Source organism: Hypanus sabinus (genome assembly GCF_030144855.1).
Source record: "Hypanus sabinus isolate sHypSab1 chromosome X1 unlocalized genomic scaffold, sHypSab1.hap1 SUPER_X1_unloc_4, whole genome shotgun sequence".
Classification (NCBI taxonomy): Eukaryota; Metazoa; Chordata; class Chondrichthyes; order Myliobatiformes; family Dasyatidae; genus Hypanus; species Hypanus sabinus.
Genome location: NW_026778973.1, coordinates 377,706 through 389,235, shown reverse-complemented (window position 1 = coordinate 389,235; position 11,530 = coordinate 377,706). Strand labels below are relative to the sequence as shown.

The window sequence follows — 11,530 nt, the reverse complement described above, 5'->3', positions numbered from 1 at the left end:
GCACGTCACCGAAGACACACACAAATTTCTACAGGGGTCCCACAGGTGTATAGGATCCAAATAGCTGGCAGAAAGCGGCAAACTCAGTCAGCTCCATCACGGGCACCATCCTCCCCAGCACCCAGGACACCTCAAAAAGACAGCGACCATCATTAAGGACCCTATCACCCAGGACATGCCCTCTTCTCACTGTTACCATCAGGGAGGGGGTACAGGAGCCTGAAGACACACACTCAACGATTCAGGAACAGCTTCTTCCCCTCTGCCGTCAGGGAGGAGGTACAGGAGTCTGAAGACACACACTCAACGATTCAGGAACAGCTTCTTCCCCTCCGCCATCAGGGAGTGGGTACAGGAGCCTGAAGACACACACTCAACGATTCAGGAACAGCTTCTTCCCCTCTGCCATCAGGGAGTGGGCACAGGAGCCTGAAGACACACACTCAACGATTCAGGAACAGCTTCTTCCCCTCTGCCATCAGGGAGTGGGTACAGGAGCCTGAAGACACACACTCAACGATTCAGGAACAGCTTCTTCCCCTCTGCCATCAGGGAGGAGGTACAGGAGCCTGAAGACACACACTCACGATTGAGGAACAGCTTCTTCCCCTCTGCCATCAGGGAGGAGGTACAGGAGCCTGAAGGCACACACTCAATGATTCAGGAACAGCTTCTTCCCCTCTGCCATCAGGGAGGAGGTACAGGAGCCTGAAGACACACACTCAGTGATTCAGGAACAGCTTCTTCCCCTCTGCCATCAGGGAGGGGGTACAGGAGCCTGAAGAGACACACTCAGCGATTCAGGAACAGCTTCTTCCCCTCCGCCATCAGGGAGGAGGTACAGGAGCCTGAAGACACACACTCAGTGATTCAGGAACAGCTTCTTCCCCCTCTGCCATCAGGGAGGGGGTACAGGAGCCTGAAGAGACACACTCAGCGATTCAGGAACAGCTTCTTCCCCCTCTGCCATCAGGGAGGGGGTACAGGAGCCTGAAGAGACACACTCAACGATTCAGGAACAGCTTCTTCCCCTCTGCCATCAGGGAGGAGGTACAGGAGCCTGAAGACACACACTCAACGATTCAGGAACAGCTTCTTCCCCTCTGCCATCAGGGAGGAGGTACAGGAGCCTGAAGAGACACACTCAGCGATTCAGGAACAGCTTCTTCCCCTCCACCATCAGTTTTCTGAATGGACATTGAACCCATGAAAACTACCTGACTTTTTCTCTCTTTTTGCACAACTTATTTAACTCTTTAAGAAATATACAGTTTATACCTGCAGTAATTTACAGTTTTTATAACTATGCATTGAGATGTGCTGGTACCGCATAACAACAGATTTCACGGTGATATTAAACCTCACCCTGGTTCCCATTCATTCCTCTCTGCAGATGCCACCCGACCTGCCGAGTTCTTAACCAGTAACCATAAGACCCCAACACACACGAGCAGAATAGGGCCATTCGGCCCATCGCGTCTGCTCCGCCATTCCATCATGGCTGATCCATTTCCCCTCTCAGTCCCAGTCTCCTGCCTTCTCCCCATATCCCTTCACGCCCCGGCCAATCCAGAGCCGAACAACCTCTGCCTTAAAAACACCCAATGGCTTGGCCTCTGTGGCAACGAATTCCACAGATTCTTGCTAAAGAAATTCCTCCTCTTCCCCATTTTAAATGGGCGTCCCTCTATTCTGAGGCTGTGTCCAATAATCTTAGACTACTCCACCGTAGGAAACTTCCTCTCTCCATCCACTCCATCGAGGCCTTTCAACAGGTTTCAATGAGGTCACCCCTCATTCTTCTGAATTACAGAGTCATCGAAGGCTCCTTACATGATAACCCTTTCACTCCCAAATCATTTTCATGAACCTCCTTTTAACGTTCCCCAAAGACGTCCCATTCTTTCTTGGAGAAAGGGCTCCAGACTGCTCACTATCCCCCGCGTGAGGCCTCACCAGAGCCTTGTAAAGCCTGAACATTACATCCTTGCTTTTATACTCCAGTGCTCTTGAAAAGAACGCCAGCATTACATTTGCCCCCCTCGCTGCCGACTCAACCTGCAAAATCAGCCTTCGGGGAACCCTGCACAAGGACTCCCAGATCCCGCAGCACCTGCGGTTTTCATATTTGCTCTCCGTTCAGAAAGTAATCTGTGCTTTTATTTCTTCTACCAAAGTGCAGGACCCGTGACTGTCTCTGCCCCTTCACCTGTCTTTGTATCGTCCGCCAGCTCTGCCACAAAGCCATCAATTCCACCATCCGAGTCATTGACATATAACATAAAAAGGAACGGTCCCAAAAAAAAATCAGCAGGAAATCACATGCCAGTCAAAAGTCAAGCATTGATACATTTTGTTATACCAAAGTTTTCCCAGAAATATTGCTGCTACGTTATGTTTCAGAGACGCGTATCGTATGGGAGAAGACCGCGCCTGGCTTGCTGCTAATGCTTCCCACGCACAGTGACTAGACTTCAGCCATACTCAATGGGAGTCACAGAAAGTTTGATAAAACTCCAACTGCATTGTCTGCAAATATTTCAGGGGCCTGTCTCAGTGTTCAGTCTGGTACTTGGGGCCCTGCCTCTTGGGAGGTCGAATCTAAAGTCCAGATGGCCAGAGAACGCGAGCAACGTTTGGAAAATCAAGTCCCGAAGACTGCAGATGCTGGGAAAACTTTCTTTTTTTAAAAAAAAACACAGAACAGAAAGTGCTGAAAATGGCCTGCAGGGGCAGCAGTATCTACGGAGAGAGAAAGAGCTGATATTTCACGCCAGGAGCAGAATTAGTCCATTCAGCGCATTGACTATGCTCCATCAGTAAATCATGGCTGATTACACACCCTATTCTCTCACCTTTCCCTGTAACTTTTAACCAGCTTACCAATCAAGAACATAATGGTCTCTGCCTCCATTCTTCACCGTGGCAACGAATTCCACAGGTCGTCCGCCCTCTGCCTGAACAAATTCCTCCTCATCTCCATTCTAAAGGGTCGTCCTCCTATTCCAGGGTTTCCCGACTTCCTTTTATGCCATTAACCGAGGGGTCCGTGGACCCCAGGTTGGGAGCCTCTGTTCTATTCTGAGGCTGTTCCCTCTAGACCCAGAAACACCACTTTTTCCCCACATCCACTTCCTCTAGGCTAATCGGGTGGGTTGCAATGTGATCTCTGCACTCCACCCCCCCAGGTCCGTTGAGTACAGGCCGGAGACATCAAACACCCCCGCATACATTAAGCCCGCTGTTCCCGCGATCATTGTCGCAAACCTCCTCAGCGTGCTTTCCGGGGCCGGGAGATCCTGGCTCAGCTACGAGGCCCCGGTGAGAATGGCTTACGGTGCTTCAGATCCCACATCCAGCTCGATAACACCATGCTTGGAGAAGTGTGTTCGGTTCTGGTCCCCACTTTATGGGAAGGATGTGGAACCTTTAGAAAGGGTCCATGAATACTTACCAGGCATGAATATAGTTCTCCCTTCAGTTTAAAAAAAATCCCTCCTCCTCCTCTCTTCTTCTATTTCCCACTCTGTCCTCCTACCTCTTCTCATCTGCCCATCTCCTCCCAACGGACAGTCCCTTTCACCTACGGTCTATTCTCCTCTCCAGCCCTTTATCTTTCCCACCCACCTGACTTCACCCAACACCTTCTAGCTAGCCTCCTTCCTCTTCTCCCCACCCCCTCACCTTTTTATTCTGGCGTCCTCCCCCTTCCTTTCTGGTCCTCAAAAACAAAAGTCCTTGGCCCGCAACGTCGACTGTTTATTCCTCTCCGTAGACGCCGCCCGACCTGCTGAGTTCCTCCAGCATTTTGAAAGGGGGACTGTCCCGTCTCCCTTTCTCTTCACCATCTACACCTCGGACTTCAGCTACAACACAGAGTCTTGCCATCTTCAGAAGTTTTCTGATGACTCTGCCATAGTTGGATGCATCAACAAGGGAGATGAGGCTGAGTACAGGGCTACGGTGGGAAACTTTGTCACATGGTGCAAGCAGAATCATCTGCAGCTTAATGTGAAAAAGACTAAGGAGCTGGTGGTGGACCTGAGGAGGGCTAAGGCACCGGTGACCCCTGTTTCTATCCAAGGGGTCAGTGTGGACATGGTGGAGGATTACAAATACCTGGGGATACGAATTGACAATAAACTGGACTGGTCAAAGAACACTGAGGCTGTCTACAAGAAGGGTCAGAGCCGTCTCTATTTCCTGAGGAGACTGAGGTCCTTTAACATCTGCCGGACGATGCTGAGGATGTTCTACGAGTCTGTGGTGGCCAGTGCTATCATGTTTGCTGTTGTGTACTGGGGCAGCAGGCTGAGGGTAGCAGACACCAACAGAATCAACAAACTCATTCATAAGGCCAGTGATGTTGTGGGGGTGGAACTGGACTCTCTGACGGTGGTGTCTGAAAAGAGGATGCTATCCAAGTTGCATGCCATCTTGGACAATGTCTCCCATCCACTCCATAATGTACTGGTTAGGCACAGGAGTACATTCAGCCAGAGACTCATTCCACCGAGATGCAACACTGAGCGTCATAGGAAGTCATTCCTGCCTGTGGCCATCAAACTACAACTCCTCCCTCGGGGTGTCAGACACCCTGAGCCAATAGGCTGGTCCTGGACTTATTTCCACTTGGCATGATTAACTTATTATTATTTAATTATTTATGGTTTTATATTGCTATATTTTTCACTATTCTTGGTTGGTGCAACTGTAACGAACCCCAGTTTCCCTGGGGATCAGTAAAGTATGTCTGTCTGCCTGTCTGTCTGTGTCACCAGGATGCTGCCTAGATGCCTTCAGAGGGTAGGTTGAGTGTGCTGGGGCTTTGCTCTTTGGGGAGGCGGACCAGAGGTGACTTGATGGAGAGGTGCAAGAGGGACGGATAGAATGGACAGCCAGAGATCTTCCCCACCCCCCCCCCCCGGGGGGGAAATGGCTAGCACAAGGGGGCACAATTTGGAGGGAACTATCGGAGGCATGTAGCTTTTTGTCTTAATATATCCATGCATAGAGGCTCTTTGGCCCATCTAGCACAAGCCAAACCAGTAATCTGCTCTGTCCTGTTCAACTGCACCAAAACGATAGCCTTTCCCATCCACGTACCCAACCAAACTTCTCTTCGATGTTGGAAGCTGAACCTGCGTACACCCCTCCTGCTGGCAGCTCATTCCATGTGGGTCAATGAGGGGGGGAAAGGTTAGTGCCTCGCTCCATCACAGGAGCTAGCCTTCCCCAGATACCAGGACACCTTCTAAAGGAAGTTCCTCCAAAAATAGAGGACTTCCCCCACCCCCCCCACCGAAATCACCCAGGACATTCCCTCCTCTCATTGCTACCATCAGGGAGGAGGTACAGGAGCCTGAAGACACACACTCAGCGATTCAAGAACAGCTTCTTCCCATCTGCCATCAGGGAGGAGGTACAGGAGCCTGAAGACACACACTCAATGATTCAGGAATGGCTTCTTCCCCTCTGCCATCAGGGAGGAGATACAGGAGCCTGAAGACACACACTGAGTGATTCAGGAACAGCTTATTCCCCTCTGCCATCAGGGAGGAGGTACAGGAGCCTGAAGACACACACTCAACGATTCAAGAACGGCTTCTTCCCCTCTGCCATCAGATCTCTGAATGGACATTGAACCCATGAACACTACCTCAATACTTCTTTTTAAATTTTGCACTACTTATTTAATTTAACTATTATATATGTGTATAGCAATTCACTGCTTATTTAATTTATTTTTAATATATGCTTCTAATTGTAATTTATAGTTCTTATTATTATGCATTGCAATTTATGGGTGTCGGGGCAGAGATACATCTCTACCAAAGGAGGTGTGAGGTGCTCCTTCCCTCTGCCAGCCTGCAGGTCACCCTTGGCCAAGGTGTAGACCCCCGATCAGGGTCAGGTGAAACCACAGGATCAGGTGGTGGACGGTCGTACGAGCAGCCGGTGCAGATCACAAGTCCTAGTGATGTGACCACTGACGCCAGGCGGACAATCTCTGAAGGGTATTGATAATGACCGGGTGACACCCGTCTTATACAGACACTGCCCAGCAGAAGGTGATGGCAAACCACTTCTGTAGATAAAATTTGCCAAAAACTGTCACGGTTAAGGAAGGGCCGTGACCACCCATGACGACACGTCGCTGAATGATGATGTCACACGACAGGGCACACACTGATGAGGATGTATGGCCGAGGCAAAACAAATTTCAGGACACATGCCGGTGACAGGAAACCCGATTCTATCAAGAGTGATCTTGGAATGGGTTCAAAGCTGAGCAGAACTTCATGGGCCAGGGGCCCATCCTGCTCTATGTCCCATCGTGGGTCTTGCACCCTCCTCGTCTGCCTGTATTGTGTTCTCTTGCTTCCTGCCACACCATCACCGATGGCTCCGGAAGCCAAACCATTGGGTCTATCTCAACCGGAGATCGACTTGCACTTGGTTAATTGGGGGAATCAAAGTTTACAAGGAAGAGAGTGGGGGGGGGGGGAAATTAATCAGCCATGATCAAATTATGGAACAAATGGAATGGCCTGGTTCTGCTCTCCTGTGCGGGGACACTACTTGGCTCACATTGGGGTAGGAGGGTGGGGGGGGCCTTAACTTCAAAGTTCATTTCCAAACCCTCAAGCCCCAGTGCCAACTTCTTGCAGCCTCTCCCACCCGCCAGCAACTACCCCCCCACCCCCGCCCTTTGAATTTCTCCCGCCCTTTTCCAATCACGTGGTTGAACTCTCACCTGCCCCCCCCTCTCCACACCCTCCTCCCGACCCCTCTGGTTGACCCGTCCTCGGGTCGGGGGAGGGGCAACTTTTTTTTGGGATGTGAGAAACTTTGGGGAAAATTGATCGGTTTCCCCCCCCCCCCACCCCACCTAATCACTGGCTGGGCATCCCAGTCCCCCAGCAGGAGGGTTAGGGTTAAAACCGTGCGTTCGGAGGTAAATTCCACCCCAAACCCTCTGATACACCTCAACAGCGTGAAGGGACTGGAGGGGACAGTCCTGCCCGACAAGGCGCGCACCCTCTGGGGGTCGCAGAGAGAAATCTGGTCCCCCCTCTCCCCTAGCCGGCCACCGGGAGCCCTCGCGTCCCTGAGCACCGACTCGACGCGCGATGTTACCTTCCAGAAGCCTGCGGATCTCCTCGGGGATGGCCATTGTTCAGTCGGCGGAGCGGGATGGACGGTCCTCTCGACAAGACGCGAGTCTCTGCTGCAGATTAACTCAGAGATGCCGGCTTGTTTATTATTTTCTCTCCCTCCCCTGAAGGCACCGCTTTGTCACAGGTGCATCTGGAGCCGATGCGCACGTTAACACGGCCGGAACTGAGAAGCGCGAATCCGCTCGGCGATACCTCCTTAAAGGGACAGCAGCTTCCTGAGAAACGCATGTCACCGAGCCGCAGGGCGCGGAAACAGGCCCTTCGGCCCCTCCAGTTCGTGCCGAACCGCATCGCCCCGCGGCCTCTGCACCCCACCCCGTCCGTGGCCCGACCCGAATGTCTCCCAGACGCCGAAAGCTCGTTCCACACTCTCCCCCCGCCGAGTGAAGAAGTTGCCCCTCCATCTTCCCCTTGAACTTTTCACCCTTCACCCTGAACCCAGGACTTCCAAACTTGGGCAGATGTAGGTGGGGTAAATGCAGGCAGTGTTTGTCTTTCCACCGAGGGTGGGTCCGGTGTAATTTTATATACTGGCATCAAGAGAAAGAGGACACTGCTGAGATCGGGAAGGTGCTACAGGAGCCCCAGGACCCACACCACCAGGTTCAGGAACAGTTATTACCCCTCAACCATCAGGAAGGAGGTACAGGAGCCCCAGGACCCACACCACCAGGTTCAGGGACAGTTATTACCCCTCAGCCATCGGGAAGGAGGTACAGGAGCCCCAGGACCCACACCACCAGGTTCAGGGACAGTTATTACCCCTCAACCATCAGGAAGGAGGTACAGGAGCCCCAGGACCCACACCACCAGGTTCAGGAACAGTTATTACCCCTCAACCATCAGGAAGGAGGTACAGGAGCCCCAGGACCCACACCACCAGGTTCAGGGACAGTTATTACCCCTCAGCCATCGGGAAGGAGGTACAGGAGCCCCAGGACACACACCACCAGGTTCAGGGACAGTTATTACCCCTCAACCATCAGGAAGGAGGTACAGGAGCCCCAGGACCCACACCACCAGGTTCAGGAACAGTTATTACCCCTCAACCATCAGGAAGGAGGTACAGGAGCCTCAGGACCCACACCACCAGGTTCAGGGACAGTTATTACCCCTCAGCCATCGGGAAGGAGGTACAGGAGCCCCAGGACACACACCACCAGGTTCAGGGACAGTTATTACCCCTCAACCATCAGGAAGGAGGTACAGGAGCCCCAGGACCCACACCACCAGGTTCAGGGACAGTTATTACCCCTCAGCCATCGGGAAGGAGGTACAGGAGCCCCAGGACACACACCACCAGGTTCAGGGACAGTTATTACCCCTCAACCATCAGGAAGGAGGTACAGGAGCCCCAGGACCCACACCACCAGGTTCAGGAACAGTTATTACCCCTCAACCATCAGGAAGGAGGTACAGGAGCCTCAGGACCCACACCACCAGGTTCAGGGACAGTTATTACCCCTCAACCATTAGGAAGGGGGTACAGGAGCCTCAGGCCCCTCACTACCAGGTTCAGGAACAGTTAATGACCACCCACTGACCCACCCCTCCACACCCTCAATCAGCCACTGACCCATCCGTCCACTGCCCCAATCACCCACTGACCCACCCCTCCACACACCCCCAATCAAGCACTGACCCACCCCTCCACACACCCCTAATCACCCACTGACCCACCCCTACACACACCCCTAATCATCCACCCCTCCACACACCCTTAATCACCCACTGACCCACCCCTCCACACCCCCAACCACCCACTAACCCACCCCTCCACACCCCAGATCACCCACTGACCCACCCCTCCACACACCCAATCACCCACTGACCCACCCCTCCACACCCCCAATCACCCACTGACCCATCCCTCCACACTCCCAACCACCCACTGACCCACCCCTCCACACTCCCAATCACCCACTGACCCACCCCTCCACACCCCCAACCACCCACTGACCCACCCCACCACACACCCAACTACCCACTGACTCACCCCTCCACACCCCCAATAACCCACTGACCCACCCCTCCACACCCCGAATCACCCACTGACCCACCCCTCCACACCCCCAATCACCCACTGACCCACCCCTCCACACCCCCAATCACCCACTGACCCACCCCTCCACACCCCCAATCACCCACTGACCCACCCCTCCACACCTCCAACCACCCACTGACCCACCCCTCCACACTCCCAATCACCCACTGACCCACCCCTCCACACCCCCAACCACCCACTGACCTACCCCTCCACACAACCCCAACCACCCACTGACCAACCCCTCCACACTCCCAATCACCCACTGACCCACCCCTCCACACCCTCAATCACCCACTGACCCACCCCTCCACACCCCCATCCACCCACTGACCCACCCCTCCACACTCCCAATCACCCACTGACCCACCCCTCCACACCCCCAATCACCCACTGACCCACCCCTCCACACCTCCAACCACCCATTCATCCACCCCTCCACACTCCCAATCACCCACTGACCCACCCCTCCACACCCCCAACCATCCACTGACCCACCCCTCCACACAACCCCAACCACCCACTGACCCACCCCTCCACACTCCCAATCACCAACTGACCCACCCCTCCACACCCCCAATCACCCACTGACCCACCCCTCCACACAACCCCAACCACCCACTGACCCACCCCTCCACACCCCCAATCACACACTGACCCACCCCTCCACACCCGCAACCACCCACTGACCTACCCCTCCACACAACCCCAACCACCCACTGACCCACCCCTCCACACCCCCAACCACCCACTGACCCACCCCTCCACACCCCCAACCACCCACTGACCCACCCCTCCACACCCCCAATCACCCACTGTCACCCTCCACATACCCCCAATCACCCACCGACCCACCCCTCCACACCCCCAATTACCTACTGACCCACCCCTCCACACCCAATAACCCAGTGACCCACCCCTCCACAGAACCCCAACCACCCACTGACCCACCCCTCCACACACTCACAATCACCCACTGACCCACCCCTCCACACACTCACAATCACCCACTGACCCACCCCTCCACACCCCCAATCACCCACTGACCCACCCCTCCACACCCCCAATCACCCACTGACCCACCCTTCCACACCCCCAATCACCCACCGACCCACACCTCCACACCTCCAATCACCCACCGACCCACCCCTCCAGATCGCCAAACACCCACTGACCCACCCCTCCACACCCCCAACCAGCCACTGACCTACCCCTCCACACTCCCCAACCACCCACTGACCCACCCCTCCACACACTCACAATCACCCACTGACCCACCCCTCTACACCCCCAATCACACACTTACCCACCCCTCTACACCCCCAATCACTCACTGACCCACCCCTCCACACCCCCAATCACCCACTGACCCACCCCTCCACACTCCCAACCACCCACTGACCCACCCCTCCACACTCCCAATCACCCACTGACCCACCCCTCCACATCCCCAACCACCCACTGACCCACCCCTCCACACACCCAACTACCCACTGACTCACCCCTCCACACCCCCAATCACCCACTGACCCACCCCACCACACCCCGAATCACCCACTGACCCACCCCTCCACACAACCAATCACCCACTGACCCACCCCTCCACACCCCCAATCACCCACTGACCCACCCCTCCACACCTCCAACCACCCACTGACCCACCCCTCCACACTCCCAATCACCCACTGACTCACCCCTCCACACCCCCAACCACCCACTGACCTACCCCTCCACACAACCCCAACCACCCAATGACCCACCCCTCTTCACTCCCAATCACCCACTGACCCACCCCTCCACACCCCGAATTACCCACTGACCCACCCCTCCACACACCCAATCACCCACTGACCCACCCCTCCACACCCCCAAACACCCACTGACCCACCCCTCCACACCTCCAACCACCCACTGACCCACCCCTCCACACTCCCAATCACCCACTGACCCACCCCTCCACACCCCCAACCACCCACTGACCTACCCCTCCACACAACCCCAACCACCCACTGACCCACCCCTCCACACTCCGAAACACCCACTGACCCACCCCTCCACACCCCCAACCAACCACCCACTGACCCACCCCTCCACACAATCCCAACCACCCACTGACCCACCCCTCCACACTCCCAATCACCCACTGACCCACCCCTCCACACCCCCAATCACCCACTGACCCACCCCTCCACACCCCCAACCACCCTGACCCACCCCTCCACACTCCCAATCACCCACTGACCCACCCCTCCACACCCCCAATCACCCACTGACCCACCCCTCCACACCTCCAACCACCCACTGA

General features: G+C 55.0%; 1 protein-coding gene across 1 annotated transcript in view; it reads right to left on the bottom strand.

Annotated features, from left to right (window-relative positions):
• LOC132385646 (src kinase-associated phosphoprotein 2-like) overlaps positions 1 to 7,358 on the bottom strand; it is a 410,120-nt gene extending 402,762 nt beyond the window's left edge. Inside the window, exon 1 of the mRNA XM_059957835.1 lies at positions 7,141 to 7,358. Coding sequence (XP_059813818.1) covers positions 7,141 to 7,177 — 37 coding nt within the window. The 5' untranslated portion in view covers positions 7,178 to 7,358. The remainder of the gene's footprint in view (positions 1 to 7,140) is intronic.
• Positions 7,359 to 11,530: the final 4,172 nt, after the last annotated feature.